At 40.2% G+C, this 21,653-nt stretch overlaps 2 protein-coding genes across 2 annotated transcripts; both read right to left on the reverse strand.

The window, feature by feature from the left end:
- Window positions 1-953: 953 nt before the first annotated feature.
- Window positions 954-3,442, reverse strand: LOC145137978 (uncharacterized). Its single transcript, XM_079072120.1, has 2 exons — window positions 2,150-3,442; window positions 954-2,051 (listed from the first exon to the last, which is right to left on the reverse strand). The coding sequence occupies exons 1-2, from the start codon at window positions 2,169-2,171 to the stop codon at window positions 955-957; spliced, it is 1,119 nt and encodes a 372-aa protein (XP_078928246.1). The 5' UTR covers window positions 2,172-3,442; the 3' UTR covers window position 954.
- A 2,646-nt stretch (window positions 3,443-6,088) lies between these two features.
- Window positions 6,089-9,530, reverse strand: LOC145141330 (uncharacterized). The gene is made up of 3 exons (XM_079074619.1): window positions 9,478-9,530; window positions 7,434-8,409; window positions 6,089-7,331 (listed from the first exon to the last, which is right to left on the reverse strand). The coding sequence occupies exons 1-3, from the start codon at window positions 9,487-9,489 to the stop codon at window positions 6,184-6,186; spliced, it is 2,136 nt and encodes a 711-aa protein (XP_078930745.1). The 5' UTR covers window positions 9,490-9,530; the 3' UTR covers window positions 6,089-6,183.
- Between the last annotated feature and the right edge of the window lie 12,123 nt (window positions 9,531-21,653).

Consider the following 21,653-nt stretch of genomic DNA (forward strand, 5'->3'; position numbering starts at 1 on the left):
GAGTGCTATGGACCTGAGTAAGAACTCGATGTACCATTCCCGTACAAAACATATTGATATACGTTATCACCGGCTTAGAGAAGCAATTGAGGGACGAGAATTGAAGTTGTTAAAGATCAACACCAATAACAATCCTGCAGACATGTTGACAAAGGTGGTGACACAAGAGAAACACAGACTATGTGCTGACATAGTTGGGATGAGGATTGTTGGACGGAGACTGGAGGGGGAGATTTGTTGTGTTCCAGCCTCCAAAGCCTCCAAAGCTACAGTAGCCATCATTGTTGACAAAATGAAACCTACGGGACAAGTTTTTCTTCCCACCCTATGATGAACATGATGAACACAATTAATAGACGCAACTACAATGGTGGCTGCCAAGACTATAAATAGAGACTTCATTCTTCAGTTGTATGCATCCCAAATACAGAGACACAAATGGTATAAAACTTAGAGTGAGAGTGTTAGTGAGAGGGTTGGTCTTTTGTAATAGTTGAGTGTGAGAGTTGCTCCTCCTATTGTAATTCTATTTTAGTGTTTAATAGAAGAGTTTTCCAACCCCAACAAATTTCAGATGTCGGGGGATCGACAGAACCATCAATGTGAGGCATTAGGTTTTGATAAGAAAAGAGAGGGAGCATCTGATTCTTCTATACAAGGTAATTGGAAGAGGAGAGTTTGATTGTTATCATGTGCAGGAGAGTAGACATCGGCAAAGAGTTATCAGAGGAAGATGAGGAAGACATGGAGAAAAGGAAGAAGAAACGAGACAGAAGGGGAAAAGAATGGTCTCAGGAAAAGAACGAAGTGACTGATACCATGAATTGATTTAACTTTTTCTATCCCACACGAACGGATGGGCATGCCTTTAATAAATAATAAAAGTTACACAATACATACACCAAGAATAGGAGAAATACACAAAAGGCACAACAAATAAATGACAACAAAAAGTTACAGAGACCTATTAACAATATCGTACTGCAATTCTTTGGTGCACTTTTTGCATAGACCATGGGACTGAATCCCTTGAAGAAAGGATAGCCGATGTTCGTGAAGTCTTTGGATCTCAACCGTCCCTCCAAACTTGACATTCATATAACAAAAGACACCTCTTTTAAACATGACATATACATGTTTCTCACACTCAAGGATTAAGGGAGCACAAGCAGGATGCATAGACTGGGCACAACAACTACAATGATAGAACCACTTTTTAGGGTCAAATTTGTCTTCACAAATTTCACAGAAGTAGTTGCCAGGGTGGTTCTCAACTGGATTGTATCTTAGGCTCAATGGATGCTTATCGAACTTGTGCCTCATCATTCCAGGCAACAAGAAAGCACACTCCGTATCCAAGTAGAAATCACAGGAGGGGCAATGGAAAGCGATGTTGCCATCTTCCAGGAAACAATTACATGGATTGCATATTTTTTCTGATACATCAGCTGAAGAAGCATTGATTCTTGAGAGGAGATGGCCTGGGTGAGCTTCATGTGTGATTTCTTTAGGTAGGAATGCACAATTGATATCCATATAATAGCCACATGCAACACATCCATATGCGAAACCATTACAATATAACCTACAAATAGAACAAGAAAATAAACCCATGAACATACGAGGGTTGTTTGAGATGAGAACAAGTGCATGATCTGGATGGCCCGGGTGGTCATGTATCTTGGAAGGTAGCCTGGCACAACACTCATGAAGAAAAAAACCACAACTTATTTGAGAACACTTATAAAATGGCATTTCCATAATTGGTTTCAAACATCCATCACATAATACTTGAATTTTCTTCATGGGGTTGTGAAGAACAATTGATTTGTTACCGAGTGATGCTTGTTGTGTGTCTAAAAGAATGAGTGGGTGTTGATGTCTAAAATGGTTGAGCATTTCGCCGCCATGCTTTTCTTTAATCATAATAAACTCTTTCTTATTTTTTATAAAATAGTGTCTGAGAAGGTTGTAACTTTCATCCGGAAATGGACAGTGGAGAAGATTAGGATAATCATTGTCTTTGAAATTTTTATAAGTCTTGCCACTACCTGATAAATGACAACAAACATTAAAAAGTAATAAACCATGCAACATTGAGAAATCTTTAAGTGGTAAAACAAATTAAAGAGAAGAATAAATAAACAACCTGGATGTAAGAAGATTGACATAAATGGCTCTCTCTTTGAAGTCGCACAATTAATATGGGCATAGTATTGACATTTATCGCATTTGTAAAGCCATAAGTAACTATCGAAGTGCTTCTTACAAACTCTGCATTTAGGATAGTACTTAGATGCATAATCAACTTGAGGAAAGGAATAGGCAAGGGTAAGTGGATGAGAATGAGTGAAAGTGGCATCAGTATGTTGTTGGATAAGTAACTTAATTTGCGGGCAACAAAGCACAATCTAAGTGGATTGAGTACCAAGAACAAGTGGTGCACTGGTAGAAGGTCCCTTTATGTTTTTCGCCACAAGCACTGCAACGTGATACCAACTCCTTGGCCATACGTTGCAGTTGGTGAGGGTGGCTTGGGTGGTCCATCTTTTGTTGAGACATAGTAGCACATATAATGTCCATATCGAGTCTGCAAATGGGACATATGTAATTGAATAATTTCTTTCGCATAATTACATTGCAGACACTACATGTCCATTCATTTGATTTTGGATAATATATCCAACAGAATTCCTCGGACAATGTAAGATTATGGTCGAGATGGGGATGTGATGGGTGGTTTCGTAGGGTTTTTGGCATTTCTGCACAAAATTTGTGCAACGAGTAGTCATCACAATCCTTACACTTGCAGTAACTCATATGAAATGAGTAGATATGTTCCTCACACATTTTGCATTGTCCAACATGCTTATCTTCAGCCACAAAATCATTCTCCTCACCTTCTTCTTTCTCTTCATCATCATCATCATCATCAGAGTTTTCATTATCGTGGCTAGCTGGTTGCAGATGGACAAGGCTGCGCATATGATCATGAGTGAAGTGCAGAAGCTGCTCCATTGCAGCTACAACAAATAAATACAACTAGAAACCTAAATTGTTAGGTCGTCATAACAAACAATAAAAAGAATAATTGATCCAGTGTTTAAAGATTTAGTTTTGCTTTAAATTCAACTTAGCTTTGTAATCTTTCTTTAATTCCATAATTAAATATTAGAGTATGCTATTCTTAAGCAAATGATGTTAGCTTCAGAATATATGCATGTAGAAACCCATATAGTAATATCGTATTAATGATATGATGTCATGAAAGACCATATATTTTGAGTGTTTTCTGGATTAAACCTCAAATTAATTTTTTTTCTTGATAAAGACCTTACATTTTTCCGTTTATTCTGATTTGCCAGGTTTACCAGTAATATTCCGGTTTTAGACAAATTTTCCGGAAAACCCTAAGTTTTTTTTCTGAAAAAAATTGTAAAATGTGAAGGTTTTTTTGAGAAAAATAAAATAAAAATCTGAGGTTTTTTCGGAAAAAAAAAGTTGAGATTGTTTCCAGAGAAATTTGTCTAAAACTGGAAAGTTATCAATAAACCTGCTAAAATGGCCAAATTGAAAAAAATAGAAAAATGCAAGGTACTTTTAGGAAAAAAAATAAAGTCGTGGCTTAATCTGGAATAAAACCCAAAATACAGGGTCTTTTATGATATCAAAACTCTTTTCTTCTAAGTTTTTAATCAAACACTTGGCTGACATGTGGCTATAATATACAAAGTATGTGTTATACATATCTTGGTATATTATCCACACAAAACATTTACAGATATACAATGACCTCAAAATGAAAGAAAACGAGACATACATATACATACATGTTATATGAGTAAGAGGAATTGGATATCAACGTTGCAAAGGTAGAAGTTTTGCTGGTGAAGATGAGACCGTAAATTGAGCGCATTAAAAAGGAATGAATGGGAATATATTTGGTTGCAAATGTCAAGCAATCTCTACTTAATTGGCTTTTGCAATAGAAAGTTATGTTTATGACTTTATTCCCATTCCTAGGTTGATTTGGAAGCAAATTAAATTCGTTATAAATATTCCGTCATTTTTATTTGTGAATATTGTTAAAAACATTCTCTAAGAAGATAGTGCGTACATTGCTCCCTTAATGGAATTGAATAGTGCGTACATTGCTCCCTTAATGGAATTGAAGAAACAATTCATCGCATTAGCGAAGGCCATATTGAATTTGGGGGTTTTACATGCTGTCATTTTAGAAATTTAGAATTTTGACCCAGGTTTTAAATTTTATTACATTTGGACCAAAATTTTATTTTTTTTACAAATTCGTTTCAAAATTAATGTTCTCTTTTCTTACAAGTTGACTTTTTTGCAATCTTTTTACAACTAAGTGAATAATTACAAGATAACTTACCAAACACTTGCATCTTAAACTTAGCATCATCAAGTAATATCATATACATGTCCCAATAGCAAACTTTAACTAGCTTCCTAATCATAGACTTGAAATTCCCATTCTTGTGTAGAGTATGACTTTACCAAAAGTCAACGTTGTCCACTTTTACTAAATTACTTTTACCAAACTCGAGAGTTCAAATTGCTTGGTTCTTTGATGTTTATAACTCATTACCAAAGGTATTTCTTAAGTCCAAACTCAATTTCAACATATTTTGAATGTACGCCAAGTAATCACACTTTTATTCTTCATGTTTGACTCCTCTAAAAAGTCAAAGCTGTCAAATTGCATTTCAATTGATCATTTAAGGACCAGTGTGACTTTTTTTTACCCTCCTAGACTTTATATATATATGTTATCTATATAAAGTGTTGTGTTTTTTTACTTATTATCTGGATTTGTTTTATAGTTTATCTGTAAGATAAATTATACTTTTGTTTATGTGAAATTTTTGCAGGTTTGACCATGATGTATCATTGGAACTCACAAATGTTCATCCCAAATTGCGGATTATACGTAGGGAGGTTGCAGTTATTTTTGGTCAATGGGTTTCTCAGGTAATGTTATTGGGTTTTTGATTTTTTTTAATTAATACAATTCCCATTTTGTTGATTTGGCCATCTTTTCTGGTGCAATTTGAGTCTGTGGCCATTCCTGTGCTGCTTAAGCAGCTATAGATATATTTGACATATAAGATGCCAGCTTTGTTCATGTTACCAATGTTTTTAAAAAAACGTTATATACCTTCTGTCCCAATTTAAATTATTCCTTACACAAAACGTAAAACTAAGGAAAGCTTATATATCCTTTTTGCATACAAATGACTACATTTATATAGACATAACTAAGTACAAACTTGCTTTAGTAATATGAGTATTCCTATAATCATATGCATCATTACTAGAATCACTTTATATTTTTTCATTTTTTACAAGAAATACTAAGTTCTGTTTTGTTTGGTAGTTCTTTGTCACATTATTTATTTTATTATTGTCTTCTATATAATTTGATGTTTTTACAGATTCAAGATTACACCAAACAACCAGTCTATTGTGCTCTCATCAGGTTGTTGCGGACAGAGACGTGTGTCATGGTATAAATTATAATGCAGTCTATAAAGTCCATTGCTATTTTTTTTATCATAAAAAGATTCCATTTTTGTTTTTTTATATAGATAGATTAATATTTAATAGTAGTCTTAATGGTAAATATTTGAAGCAGGTTAATTGGTGTTGTAAATCCCAGACCTGGCATTTTATTCTATTTGATGTTTTGAAAAAAATCTGACATTTTTGTTTTCTTTTTTTCATTAATTTCAGGAAAATACATAGAAGATGATTCCTTACCATATTGTCGGACTGTAAGTTTTATGTATTGCAACGTTTCATATCTTTTGTTGCAAGATAAATACCAAAATTTCCAAGTTCATCCCATAATACTATTAGACAATGAGAAACCATGACACCATAAGGAAAACAACACCTTTAAAGCACTTATGTACATGACAAGATTCTAATATTTTTTTGGCATATGAAGGATCTGTATTTTATTAAATAATTGAACCTTCAAATGAAATTAAGGATTTTTACAAGAGAATATAAACTTGTTCACAAAGCAAATGATTGACCCCAACTCATAAAATTAAAGACATAAATGAAAAGTAATTAAATAAATGATTTAAAGATACAAATAACAAATGTACAAGTGTTTAGTTACGCCAAGAATCAATTAAGCACATAACTTGATCAATTGCCAAATAAATCAGCACAAAGATAATGAAGTGCATACTCATCGCACTCCAAGCACTTAAAGATCATATCGTACTGCAATTCTTGGTGGCACAAATTGCACAGACCATGGGACTGAATCCCTTGAAGAAAGGATAGCCGATGTGGGTGAAGTCCTTGGATCTCAACCGTCCCTCCAAACTTGACATTCACAAACTCAAAGACACCTCTATGATACTTGGCATATACATGTTGCTCACACTCAAGGATTAAGGGCGCACAAGCAAGATGCATAGACTGGGCACAACAACCACAATGATAGAACCACTTTTCAGGGTCAAATTTTTCCTCACAAATTTCACAGAAGTAGTCGCTTGGGTGGTTCTCAACTGGATTATATCTCAGGCTCAATGGATGCTTATCGAACTTGTGCCTCATCATTCCAGGCAACAACAAAGCACACTCCGTATCCAAGTAGAAATCACAGGAGGGGCAATGGAAAGCGACATTGCAATCTTCCAGGTAACAATTACATGAATTGCATGATTTTTTTGATACATCAGCTGGAGAAGCATTGATTCTTGAGAGGAGATGGCCTGGGTGAGCTTCATGTGTGATTTCTTTAGGTAGGAATGCACAATTGATATCCACATAATAGCCACATGCTACACATCCATATGCGAAACTATTGCCATATAAACGACAATTGTAACAGATATATAAACCCATTAACCAATTAGGGTTGTTTGACATGAGAACAAGTGCATGCTCTGGATGGCCAGGGTGGTCTTGTATTTTGGAAGGTAGCCTGGCACACCACTCATGAAGAAAAAAACCACAACTTATTTGAGAACACTTATAAAATGGCATTTCCATTATTGGTTTCAAACATCCGTCACATAATACTTGAATTTTCTTCATGGGGTTGTGAAGAACAATGAGTGATGTTTGTTGCGTGTGTGAGTCTAAAAGAATCAGTGGGTGTTGATGACTAAAATGGTTGAGCATTTCACCGCCATGCTCTTCTTCTTTAATCATAGTAATAAACTCTTTCTTATTTGTTATAAAATAGTGTCTGAGAAGGTTGTAACTTTCATCCGGAAACGGACAGTGGAGAAGATTAGGATAATCATCGTCTTTGAAATTTTTATAAGTCTTGCCACCACCTGGTCATAAATGATAGACATTGAAAAGTAAACTAAGATTGAGAAATCTTTAAGTGGTAAAACAAAATAAAGAGAAGAATAAACAAGTTATATATAGATTACCTGGATGTAAGAAGATTGACATAAATGGCTCTGTCTTTGAAGTTGCACAATTAATATGGGCATAGTACTGACATTTATCGCATTTGTAAAGCCATAAGTAACTATTGAAGCGCTCATTACAAACTCTACATCCAGGATTGTACTTAGATGCATAATCAACTTGAGGAAAGGAATAGGCAAGGGTAAGTGGATGAGAATGAGTGAAAGTGGCATCAGTAGGTTGTTGGATAAGTAACTTTGCTGGCAACAAAGCACAATCTAAGTGGATGGAGTACCAAGAACAAGTTGTGCAGTGGTAGAAGGTCCCTTGATGTTTTTCGCCACAAGCACTGCAACGTGACACCGACTCCTTGGCCATACGTTGCAGTTGGTGAGGGTGGCTTGGGTGGTCCATCTTTTGTTGAGACATAGTAGCACATATTATGTCCATGTTGATTTCGCAAATGTCACATATGTAATTGAATAACTTTGTTCGCATAAGATTACACACACTGCATGTCCATTCTATTAATTTTGGATCATATGTCCAACATAATTCCTCAGACAAGATAAGATTATGGTCGGGATGGGGATGTGATGGGTGGTTTTGTAGGGTTTTTGGCATTTCTGCACAAAATTTGTGCAACGAGTAGTCATCACAATCCTTACACTCGTAGTAACTTATATGAAATGAGTAAATCCCTTCCTTACACATTTTGCATTCTCCAACATGCTTATCTTCAGCCACAAAATCATCCTTATCCTCATCATCTTCATATTCATCTTTCTCTTCTTCTTCTTCTTCTTCTTCTTCTTCTTCTTCTTCTTCTTCTTCTTCTTCTTCTTCATCAAAGTTTTTATTATCTTGGTTAGGTTGCAGATGGACAAGGCTGAGCATATGGCTGTGACTAAAGTGAAAAAGTTGCTCCATTGCAGCTATGTCGAAGAAATGTCTAGCTGTAGTGTACAACAAATATATACAACTAGAAACCTGAATCTTTACATCATCATAACAAACATGAAAAAAAAATTATTGATCCAACGTTTACAGATTAAATTTATCAAGTAAAAATCATACTATTAGCTAGTGCTTTCAACTTGCACTTTTTAGTCAAGGACATGATTTCAACATCCAAATCTTTGAACCCCGTTAAGAAATAGATGGAAAGTAAAGATAAAATTTAAGATAATAACACAAACATGCCCGAGTCAAGTCATTCACAATCACAACTAATAAATAGAACAATCTATCTTCCAAAGTTTGAATGATAGAAGGCCACCTGATGATCAACTCCTCCTTGCTTATCATGGAAAATATTCTACTTTCACAATCAAAAGAGATTTACTTTCGCTTTAAATTCAACTTAGCTTTGTGAACTTTCTTTAATTTCATAATAAAATATTAGGGTATGCTATTCTTAAACAAATGATGTTAGCTTCAAAATATATGCACGTAAAAACCTATATTGTAATATCGTATTAATGATACGCTCATGATGATGTCATGAAAGACCATATATTTTGGGTGTTTTCTTTCTCGATTAATCCTCAAATTATTTTTTTTTCTTGATAAAGATCTTACATTTTTCCATTTATTCCGATTTGGCCCTTGCAGTTTACCAGTAATATTCCGGTTTTACATGATTTTTCCTAAAACCCTAAGTTTTTTTTTCCAAAAAGAATTGTAAAATGTGAACGTTTTTTGAGAAAAAAAAAATCCTGAGGTTTTGTTCGGAAAGAAGGTTGAGTTTTTCTGCAAAAAAATTGTCTAAAACCGGAAGATTATCGGTAAACCTGTTAAAATGGCCAAATTGAAAAAAAAAATGCAAGGTATTTTTAGGAAAATAAAACAAAACTAAGGTTTAATCTGGATAAAACATATAAACTATAGGGTCTGATATCAAAACTCTTTTCTTCTAAGTTTTTAATCAAACACTTGGTTGGCATGTGGCTATATAAAGTATGTGTTATTCGGTTTCCAACTAAGAACGTATCTTGGTATAGTATCCACACAAAACGTATACAAATATACAATAACCTCAAAAGGAAAGAAAAAGAGACATACATATACGTACATGTAATATAAGTGGGAGGAATTGGATATCCACGTTGCAAAGGTAGAAGTTTTGCTGGTGAAGATGGGAACGTAAATTGAGCACATTAAAAAGGAATGAATGAATGGGAATATATTTGGTTGCAAATGTCAAGCAATCTCTACTTTGCTTCTGCAATAGAAAGTTATGTTTATGACTTTATTCCCATTCCTGTGTTGATTTGGAAGCAAATTAAATTCGTTATAAATATTCCGTCATTTTTATTCGAGAAATATTGTTAAAAACATTCTCTAAGAAGATAGTACGTACGCTGGTCCCTTAATGGAATTGAAGAAACAATTATTCGCATTAGCGAAGGCCATATTGACAAGGGTTAACATACTAACAATAGTTTACATAAAATGGAACAAACTTATGTTTTTTGTTTTTTTTACATGCTATGTCATTTTAGAATTTTAGAACTTTGACTCAAGTTTTAAATTTTATTACATTTGGACCAGATTTTCATTTTTTTTACAGATTCGTCTTGAAATTAGTGTTTTCTTTTCTTACAAATTGACTTTTTAAGACTTTTTTTACAATCTTTTTACAACTAAGTGATTCATTACAAGATAACTTACCAAACACTTACATCTTAAACTTAGCATCATCAAGTAATATCATATACACGTCCCAATAGCAAACTTTACCTAGCTTCCTAATCATAGACTTGAAATTCCCATTCTTGTGTAGAGTATGACTTTACCAAAAGTCAATGTTGTCCACTGTTACTAAATTATTTTTACCAAACTCGAGAGTTCAAATTGCTTTGTTCTTTGATGTTTCTAACTCATTACCAAAGGTATTTCTTGAGTCCGAAATCAATTTCAACATATTTTGAATGTACGCCAAGTAATCCCACTTTTATACTTGATATTTGACTCCTCTAAAAAGTCAAAGCTGCCAAATTGAACTAACTTGGCATTTCAATTGATTGTTTATAGGTTATAAGCTTTCTAAACATTTTCCAAGTATTCTTTATCTTTCATAAATGTAGCAAATTTCATTGCTTTCTTCCATATTTGTATAAACTTATTTCCAGTAGTAATTATACATCATCTTTTTAACCATCTACACAATAGCTCTATCTTATGACAAACTTGACTAAACATAATGTTAACCAAGTGAATGCCTACTCGTAACCACATTGGCTTGCTTCTTTTATGTTCTTAAGGGAATTACACAATAGGCTTCAAGACACAAAAATCTAATTTTTGATATGCATTTGAAAGCCGAGTCCTTGGGGTCCAAGTAACACCAACGGATAGTCAAAGGTTGGAGCTAAATTCGGGGACGGATGGACTGAATCCAGAGCACTCTCTTCTCCATTTGTTATGCATGCATTAGAAGTAGGCCACGTTTCCCTTAATTGTTGCAGTAAATAAAATGCATGATAGGAACATTAGTTGCAATTGTTTGGTATGAAGGTTTGGTAATACCTTTTGTTGAGAAGGTTTTTGATTCCCAACAGCAATTTACATTCAATTAATGTACAGAGAATATTGCCCCAAGTCTTCTTTTCCTTCCTCATTGTCTTCTGGAGATTGACCATCTCAAACTAGGTCTATCAGTCGCCTCCGTGGATCACCACTGCCGCCAACAGTGGCGGAGCTGCCATGGCTGCTGTACTCCTTCCGCATTCTTTCTCTCAACCCCAGCCCTCATCGACCTTTCTCTTTTTCTTTCTCCCTCTGATTCTGTCTCTTGTCTCTGATTGAATCGCACAAGCACCCACAATTTCACGTACACAAGAATTGATTTCTTTCTCCTTTCCAGGTCCCATATAAACATTCAGATTATTCCCATCTAGTTTGACGAGTTTTTTTTTGTTCTGTCAGCTGCTTCGTTCCAGGCCCAGGGGGCAGGAAGAAGCTAAAACGTGTTTTTTTTTTTTTTTTTTTTTTTCTAAATAATAATATTAGTTTTAAATTAGAGTGATATTTTTTTTTCTAAATAATAATATTAGTTTTTAAATTAGAGTAATACTAATAAGGTAATTAGTTTTGAATGTATATTAGAATAAGAAATAGTTAACAATACCAACTTTCAACTTTTATATATGCCCCTCAACTTTTATTTATTTTCCATTTGAGTATTTTTGGATCAAATCGTCCTTTTGGGCTAAATGTTTTGTGGGCTAAACATTTTTAGAATCAAATTTCATTTCTTTATTATGTGACCCTTTTTAATTAAACCCACTATTTATTTTTTTGATTATGATCTTTTGAGATATAATAAAATCTCATAATTTTTTTTATTCATTTACTTACAAAATAAATCAAGACCCTTATATTTATTGTGATTATATAATAATTGCTCGAACCATCCTTCATCCTTCGATATAATTTGTTATAAAAATTCGGAAAGTTACAGTCCTCTGGAATCATCAATTCTGGTTCCAGTTCCAAACTAATTTTGGCCGGTTCGAGCCGATTCAATCCGTTTTCTCACCCCTAAAAAATGTAATGCAATGTTTTCTGATCTTCTCCTAGTTTGTTGGAAACTACCTTTTAAATTGATTGAGGATGTTAGGAGTTTGAAAAATAGTAGAGAAGAATTTTGTAATTGAAAAATAGTCGGTACAGGTTAGAGAACATTTTTTATTTAGGAATCTTGGAACAAATAAGTGTTTGTAGTGGAATGTTGTATAAAAGAAGTGTTTATAAACTTATGATAATGACTATGTTTTTGTTATTATCCACATTATCTTAATTTGTTAACCGTGTAGTACATGAGTTTTAACCTAGTAAAAATATAAAAAAGTATCGATACGAAAGGTAAGGGTTTTAATCTTCCATCTTCCAAAAATAACCATTTTTTTCAATTACTTTATTGTATGCAGTGCATTGTTTTTACATGTGATTGTATTTGACAACATTGCTAGTTTTACATGTGATTGTATTTGACCAACATTGCTAGTTTGTTGATACATATAATAGATGGAATCAGATAACTAGTTTTGACAAATTTTCTAACATGTAGGCCAAGTATGGGAAGTTTAACAACGTCACTCACTCTTGTAAGTAATTGACTGGATATTAATTGTTAAATAGAAAAATGCAAAAGTTAAAACATTAGTTGATACCGATAATCCATACCTGTAATTATCTTTTATGACAAGATGGGGTCCAACCAACCACTAAAGCCCACCTATTAATAATTAAATAAAAGAGGGACAATATAGTCTTTTTATATTATATTTAACAGAAAATTAATGGTGTTAGTCATAAGGACCGATGGTGTGCAAGGTTTGCTACGTAAGGACCATTATAAGGAAAATGTTTCATAAAGACTATTTTAAGGACAAAATGAAAAGCATAAGGATCATTTGTGAAATTTTATCTAAAAAAATAATCAAATAGACGATAATACCCTTAATACCCTTATGATGCAACATCGGCTCCGACCACCTGCTCTGAGAGAGTGCTTCTACGCCGGAGACGAATCTGCGAGGTCACAAAAGACAAGACCGTTAGAGCCGCCCCAGGGACTGTGCCCCGGGAGCGGACTCCGACAATCAAGTTAGATCATCTAGTAGATCTGAGATGGTCCTCCATAGCAGGAGGGAACCATCTTGGTGCTGGTGGTGGTGTATGGTGGCTGACGGCGGCGGGTGGCGGCTGAGCCACCCGGTCGAAGTATAATGTGGAGGTTGAGTCATGGGGGAAGTCTAGTGACGGCTGAGCCACTTGGGAAAGAGTCCAAGGGAAAGGTCCCCCTTCATGGAGGAGGCACTATTCTATTTATAGTGGAGAATTAGGTCAAGGGGAATTAGGTCAGGCCTTGGGCCAGCCCAATTCAGGCCCAACTAGCAAGGAGTTGGGCAAGGCCGCCCGGAGGTGCCAGGTGGGGCTGGCGGGCGCGCCCCAGGCAATGCTGGTGGGCGCGCAACGGGAAAGGCTGGCAGGAAAGCGCCAGGCAAGGGAGCGCCGGGCCGGGCCGGCAGGAGAGTCCCCAGCACGGCTGGCAAGGGAGCGTCAGGCAAGGCTGGCAAGGGAATGCCAGGCAGGGCTGGCAGGAGCACGCCAGGCCAGGCTAATGGACCATATATCATCAAGTCCCCCCCCCCCCCAGTCTGATGTTATTGGTACACGACCAATGACATCGGACTGGACTTAGTCATATAAAATGTGCGCCGTCAAGTCCCCCTAGTCTGATGCGATTGGGTTGCTGACAATCGGATCGGACTAGATAAAGCACCAATGCATTAAATAATAGAGAGAATGACCGAACCTCGCCCACGAGGGCCGTGGGGTTGTGCGATGAGCCAAACATTATTTATGCAGCTTGAGCTGACTTGATACTCCTTCACTGAAAGGAGTGCAAGCCGATCGGTGCGATGCAACGTAACTATTGTTGCGATAATGCAGACCGAGGCTGCTAAAGAGTGTTACGTGACACTGATGTCGATAAAATGTCGGGCCGGGGTAGCTAAGAAGCGTAACCTCGCCATACAGTCACTAAGACCGTTGTCGAGTTCCGAAGTCTGTAAATAGATACAACGTGCTTGGTCCATGATTCTCGCGTTCCAGTCACAGCTGAAAGTTGTTAATAGAAATAGACGCTCTGAGCGTCGCGCGCGCACCCCGGGGAGGGGGACGAGACCCGCAGCCAACACTGGGTGGGGAGTTATATTTCTATGCCCGCTGAATGGGAACTTTGAGTGACTGGTCAGCGGTGCACATTTCGCAAGTCCCCTATAAATGCTTTACAGACCGAGCTTTTCTCCGCGAGTTTGTTATTGGCGCACTCTGCGTGTTGCAATCTTTAAGCGGCTGTCTGAAAAGGCAACTCGATCAAATAGTTAGTATTTTTTCTTGAAATCGATTCAAATTGTTCGCCATGATTGTTTCTAAACACTTCATGAATAGCAGTAGTACACTACTCTTCTCCCTCCCCCCTTTTTTTTTGAAAACATTGAGATGGTCGGACCACATCTTATAGAATCGGATTTAGCTTGACTGGATTGGAGCGCACGAGCTTTGATTTTTTTTTGAACGTCGGGTGATTTGGGATGCAATGTGTATTTGTAACATCCAAAATTTTAAGCCAAATTTAAAAATTTTCAACATAAAAACCAAATATTGTTTTTTACAAAATGTTTTCAAAATATTATTCATCAGAGTGTCCCAGTAACAAAATCATAAGGATGAGGAGCGATACGGTCACGCCTTTGCCTTGCCACGATCTCCTGATGTACCTGAAACAATAAATTGAAACTGTAAGCCCGAGGGCTTAGTGAGCTACCCCCAAAATACCAATACCACACCGATCATATCAATAACAGATAACAACAATATGCTTACTAGGCCTTCAGCCTGACTGGACCGGTTTGCAAGGCCTACGGTCTGTCTGAATCTAATCCGAGCCTACGGTATGACTGGTCCGCCATGCGGGGACCACGGTCTATCCGGACCGCTCGCTGGGTATGTTGGCCTTCAGTACAAAGCAGGACTGCCTCAACCCATCCATCAACAAATAACCATGTGCACATAAGTAACATATACTGGCATATACAGATATCCTATATGACTACCTCACAGATCATCAGTCATAACAATCTCTCATAACCAGAATACCGACCTAACCAGGTCACTAACATACCAATCCTAATGGATCATAAGATCATAACAACATACTGTCTATCCTGATACCGATCTAACATATCATAATCTCATGTAGCATACTATAACCAGGATAACAACTAAAAGGGCCGGCCTTGGTGCCTTAGACCTTTTTGATTTAGTGAGGATAACTCACCTTGCTAGCAGCTCGGGATGATACTTGATGCGACCTGGACCTCCGACGAGTCTTCTGGTCTTCTGCTGCGGCGGAGATCTAGAAATCACAATCAGAGAGACGCGTTAGAGCCATCCCAGGGACTGTGCCCCGGGAGCGGACTCCGACGGTCAAGTTAGATCAGCTAGAAGATCTGAGATGGTCCTTCATAGTTGGAGAGAACCATCTTGGTGTTGGTGGTGGTGTATGGTGGTTGACGGCGGCGGGTGGCGGCTGAGCCACCCGGCCGGAGTATAGTGGCGGCTGAGCCATGGGGAAGCTCCCCCTCCATGGAGGAGATACTATTCATTATATAGGGGACAATTAGGTCAAGGGGAATTAGGTCAGGCCTTGGACCAGCCCAATTCAGGCCCAGCTAGCAAGGAGCTGGGTGAGGCCGCCCTGAGGCGCCAGGCGGGGCTGGCGGGCGCGCACCAGGAAAGGTTGTCAAGGGAGCGCTAGGCCGGGCCAGCGGGAGAGTCCCCAGCAGGGCTGGCAAGGGAGAGCCAGGTCGAGCCGGCCGGAGAGTCCCCAGCAAGGCTGGCAAGGGAGTCCCCAGCAAGGCTTGGCAAGGGAACGCCAGGCAGGGCTGGCAGGAGCGCGCCAGGCCAGGCTGGTGCGCTGGAGCAGTCTAGGCCATGCTAGTGGACCATATATCATCAAGTCCCCCCAGTCTGGTGTTATTGGTACGCTGCCAATGACATTGGACTGGACTAGTAATATAAACTAACAGGAGAGTCCCCAGCAAGGCTTGGCAAGGGAACGCCAGGCAGGGCTGGTAGGAGCGCGCCAGGCCAGGCTGGTGCGCTGGAGCAGTCTAGGCCATGCCAGTGGATCATATATCATCAAGTCCCCCCAGTCTGGTGTTATTGGTACGCGGCCAATGACATCGGACTGGACTTAGTCATATAAATGTGCATCGTCAAGTCCCTCTAGTCTGAAGCGATTGGGTTGCTGACAATCGGATCGGACTAGATAAAGCACCAATACATTAAATAATAGAGAGAATGACCGAACCTCGCCCACGAGGGTCGTGGGGTTGTGCGAAGAGCCAAACATTGCTTATGTAGCTTGAGGTGACTTGATACTCCTTCATTGAGAGGAGTGTGAGCCGATCGATGCGATGCAACGTAACTGTTGTTGCGATCATGCGGACCGAGGCCGCTAAAGAGTGTTACGCGACACTGATGTCAATAAAATGTCGTGCCGGGGTAGCTAAGAAGTGTAACCTCTCCATACAGTCTCTAAGACCGTTGTCGAGCTCCAAAGTCTGTAAATAGATACAACGCACTTGGTCCGTGATTCCCGCATTCCAGTCACAGCTAAAAGTTGTTAGTAGAAATAGACGCTCTGAGCGTCACACGCGCACCTCGGTGAGGGGGACGAGACCCGTAGCCAACACCGGGCGGGGAGTTATATTTCTATGCCCGCTGGATGGGAACTTTGAGTGACTGGTCAGCGGTGCACACGTCACAAGTCCCCTGTAAATGCTTTACAGACTAGGCTTAGCTGCCAACGATCATAAATACATCACGCGGGAGAGCATCGCGTGGAATAGATCGGACTTAGCTACCAATGATCGTAGATACCTCACGCGGGAGAGCATTGTGTGGGATGGATCGGGCTTAGCTGCCAACGATCATAAATACATCACGCAGGAGAGCATCGCGTGGAATCATATAGCCAAAGGTCGCAAGCCTATGAGCCTCATCGGCGGAGCATGCTGCTGTAGTGGAGCCGGGATGGGGATTCAGGCGACTCGAGGCGAGGGTACTGAACCTCGTATGCGGCTTGCCGCCATAATAGAGCCGGGCTGAGAAGCCAAGCGACTCGAGGCGAGGGTACTGAACCTCGTATGCGGAGCTTGCCACTATAACGGAGTCGGGTTGAGAATCCAGGCGACTCAAGGCGAGGGTACTGAACCTCGCATGCGGAGCTTGCCGCTATAATGGAGTCGCGTTGAGAAGCCAAACGACTCGAGGCGAGGGTACTAAACCTCGTATGCGGAGCTTGCCGCTATAATGGAGTCGGGCTGAGAAGCCAAGCGACTCGAGGCGAGGGTACTTAACCTCGTATGCGGAGCTTAGCGGCCAACAATCTATGTGTCTGGCCCAGGTGATCAGCTCGTGTTGAAGTGTAATGGCGCCTGATGCTTTGCTGCATCACTAGTTTGGTGATTGGTGCCTCGCTGTCTTGGCTATCTGTCGAGGGCTATGCAACGATGCTACTTAGAATTGTATAATGTAGTTGCTGTCGAGTGGTGCACTGCGAGACTGCCGTCGAGAGCTGGTCAACATGGCCGTTGAGAGCTGAGCATCGAGTTGCTAGCGATACATGAGCAACATGACCACTGAGAGTTGGGCAACAAGTATTCCGAGGATTGAACCACGAGGCTGCTCTTTCGATCTGGAATATTGGTGTCACCCTGGGGGTGCACTGTCATGCACAACATCAGCTCTTCCTGTACACTAAATCAGCCCATTCGGAGTAAAAATTACTTCTGCATAGTGTCATACCACCCCCCCTTTTTTCTTGGAGGAGGCGAAGAAAGGGAAAGATGGATGTATAGCTGCTGAAAGCTGAGATACATAGCTGCTGGGAAGAGCTAGGCGACCCAAATACTAACAAAAACTGGGTAGCACGGCTGCCGAGAACCAGGCAGCACGACCGCTGCGAGTCAGACAACATGACTGTTGGTGACTAGGATTTGCGACTACTGAGTTGGATCGCATGGTTGTTGAGGGTCGGGTTGTGCGACTTGCTGAGATCCAGGAAGCGCGACTGCTGAGAGTTGAGCAGCGAGACTAGCAGTGGGAGCCGATCAACATTAATGGTGAGAGCTGAGTAGTGAGACTTCCTGAAGTTGGTCGGTGCAGATGCTGATAGCCGGGCAACACAGTTGTTTGAGGGTTATTTCGAAATACTTCACAAATAGTAGCAGTAGTAGCGATGTACTACTATTCCCCCTCCCTTCCTTTTTTTTCTAAAAAAACTGAGTGATCTGGATCGTAATACGTATTTTAAAACGTATTTTGTTGAGCGGGGCTCGTGGTGCATAAGTGTCAAATAACTTATTTTGTTTTGCTAGGGTGGCCCATTAAAATCGTAGAGGTAGTCCATGACATATCAATACAACTAAAGCCCAAAATAATATATATTTGCCCACTTGTCGTAGGAGGGGCCCAAAAGAAATTGTTGGAGCTCAATGTTGTTCAGCCCTCTCTTGTAGTGTTATAAGTCATGATCTAATTCTTTTTTTTCTTTTGGGTTGACTCTAAACACGTCTTCTGTTGCTCTTTTTCTTTTGTGTAGACAGTTAAGTACTAAGCACATGCCCCAACATGCTTTTATTTTCTTTGTTTGGGAGCCTGCGTGTATACCAAAATAGATCTCTCTTTTTTTTTTGCAACAGCCCAACATTGTGGAGGAATAATCTTGAAGGAAACCCAAAATAAATATATGAATCCAAATTATCAACCCATTTATTCATTAATCAGCCCCGTTGAAAAATAATAGTCCATGTTCAAGGAGTTATGAGCCCAGTTAGGAGATCAGCCCAATATGAAATTATCGCCGGTGCCCCAATTCCTTTTCTTTCGTCTGTGTATTGCGTAGATGGGGCTCTATGCGCTTCTTGGAGATGGAAAATCGCGTCTGGAAGAAAGCGGATCACAAACGGCCTTATCGTCGGGGTTTGCTGATTGTAAAGGGATCACAACGCGCTGTCACCTGAAGGTAATCAGGCAAATCAACGATCTTGAGTAGACAGCTCGTCTGTTGCATCACCCTCTCCAGGTGATTGATCGGCAATATTAGATCGTGAAGATGTCCTCCGGCTGTAGGTGGTCCAATGATACCACAGGTAATCGGCGTTAGAACCCCAGTTGTATAGATGTAGGATGTCGACGGGTGTCGATCCGGTGGTGTTTCATGGTGAAAAGGCATGCATAGCTCCAGCTGTGTCGATCGTTCTGCTACTGTCGTCGGAAGGAAACGGTGGTGATCGGCTGGCGATGGGGCTGTTGTCGCAGAAAGATCGAAGGGTTCTGGTTGCTCGCCGGGTTTGCTACCTGTAAAAAGAACGACTTTCGCCACCGATGCTGGGTTGTTAGGTTGAAGGCAACCGGTGGATGGGTGTTTGCTGAGAGTGACCAGCGGTTGGGGATGATTTGGTTGCAAGAAATCTGACGGTGTCAATTGCCGATTGTTGGGTTTGTTGTTGCCAGGTGGTCCATGAGTGGTTCGCTGGTATCGACTCCAGCTAGTCGGATAACTTGGAGCGATTGGTGAAGGTTAGGGGCAACCGGCGATGCCTTAGCGGAGGTAATCTAGTTCCAGTTGCTAGCAGTGAACAAGGAACAGAGGTTGTTGGAGTTGTTTTGTCGCATCTGTGGTGTCTCATAGATGTTCGAGGGTGATAGCAACGGACATTGAAGGGATTGTCGCCGGTGAGACTGTTGGTTGTGCTTTATCGGTGTCGTTGCCAGGAGGTCAACAGGTAATGCTCGGGAGTAGGAAACAGATTCCGGTGATTGGAGCTTGCCACATGTAGAAACTGATCAGTGTTGTGGTTTCGTCGATCGGAGAAGACAGTCAACGATTGACTTTTCTGTAGCTTTTGTGTGTGATGGATTGGACCAGGTGGGTCCTATGCGTATATGTTGGAGAAAACTGTCCACTCCTCCAGATATAGCTCCAACCACCTCGCCTGTACCTATAAGTGGTCCACTCAATAATTACTCAAATTACCAAAATGCCCTTGGGGAGGCACAAGACACTCCCCGGTCAAAGTCAAAGCTACTTGGTCCATAGTCAACAGTCCATGCCGACTTAGTTGTTGAGTATAATTTTCCCTTTCATCAAGTCCCTTCTGGTCCAAGAATTCCCGACTCGACTCGCCGAGTTCCTAACAGACTCGCCGAGTCAATACGCGACTCAGTGTTTGGAAACTCCACTGACTCGCCGGGTCATCTCCCAGACCTCGCCGAGTCCAAGCGGGACCAATTTGGGCAAAACCCTCCTCGACTCACCGAGTCATCTCCCAGACTCTCTGAGTCCATACGAACACTCCCATAATCAAGCGATTCTGAACTATCTCTTCGTTCCAAACAATAGATCTAGGGCTCAAAGGAGGTTTAGATCTGAAGTTTCAACTTCAGATCTAGCTCCCACACCATAATCCCTTCATGAATAGCTAAAGAAAGCCCTAATCTTTACACATAAAAGATTCTAGAAGGAAAGAGATCAAGGTAACAGCTTGTTACCTCCAAAACATGCCCAAACTGAAGTAGACTCTGGATCCACACGAATTCCTTGATGCTAGCCTCTTGATCTACAAGTTTCCTCCACAAAAATCACTTTCCAAAGCTCCAAAACACTCACAAGGCTCACACACACGGAAATTTAGGGTTTCTGGCTCTCAAGGGGTGATAAAGGACAGTGGGAGGCGCTAATGGTCCAATATATAGGGTGCAAAAACCCTGAAATTTAGGGTTTCCCCTGCCAGCTCCTACTCGTCGAGTCCTTTTCCCGACTCGGTGAGTCAATCATTAAATGACGTGTCTCATCCCGCTGATACTCGAAGAGTCATAGCGTCGACTCGTCGAGTAGGACTTAAAACATGAAATCTAAATTTGGATATTAATGATACCTGACAGTTAGGATGTTACAATTCTCCCCCACTTAATTTAGACTTCGTCCTCGAAGTCTGCTGTAGTGAATAACTCTGGGTTATGCTCCCGCATCTCAGCCTCCGGCTCCCATGTCCACTCAGATCCCCTCTGATGCTCCCGTTGTATCTTCACTAATGGAACCTCCTTGTTTCGCAGAACTTTCACTTTCCTTTCTAAAACGACAACCGGCCTCTCAATATAATTCAGGCGCTCATCAACCTGAATGTCATCCAGTGGTACCATTGCCTCCTGGTCCATAATGCACTTCCGCAATTGCGAAACGTGAAAGGTGTTGTGAATCCGACTGAGCTCATCCGGTAAATCCAACCTGTACGCCACTTTACCAACCTTGGCAATGACCCTGAACGGTCCAATATAGTGGGGACCCAACTTTCCCCTTTTTCTGAAGCGAATTACGCCCTTCCAGGGTGAGACCTTCAATAGTACCATGTAATCAACCTGAAACTCCAAATCTGATCTGCGTCTATCAACGTAAGTCTTTTGTCGACTCTGGGCGGTCTACAGCCGCTGTCTGATATGCTGGATCTTTTCGGTAGTCTGCAAAACTACCTTCGTCCGACCCATCACTCTGTGTCCAACCTCACCCCAACAGATCGGGGTTCTACATCTCCGACCATACAACAGCTCAAAAGGCAGGGCGCCAATACTGGAATGATAGCTGTTGTTGTAAGCAAACT

The sequence above is a fragment of the Lactuca virosa genome, chromosome 9 (assembly GCF_052849685.1).
Source record: "Lactuca virosa cultivar CGN04683 chromosome 9, Lactuca_virosa_CGN04683_v6, whole genome shotgun sequence".
NCBI lineage: Eukaryota > Viridiplantae > Streptophyta > Magnoliopsida > Asterales > Asteraceae > Lactuca > Lactuca virosa.

What these genes read in the sequence shown, in the direction of transcription:
- LOC145137978 (XM_079072120.1), bottom strand. Translation starts at nt 2,171, where the DNA reads ATGTCAATCTTCTTACATCCAG. An exon ending in GTCAATCTTCTTACATCCAG is followed by an intron (nt 2,052 to 2,149) that starts GTTGTTTATTTA and finishes GTCATTTATCAG; the next exon opens with GTAGTGGCAAGACTTATAAA.
- LOC145141330 (XM_079074619.1), bottom strand. An exon ending in GTCAATCTTCTTACATCCAG is followed by an intron (nt 7,332 to 7,433) that starts GTAATCTATATA and finishes ATTTATGACCAG; the next exon opens with GTGGTGGCAAGACTTATAAA.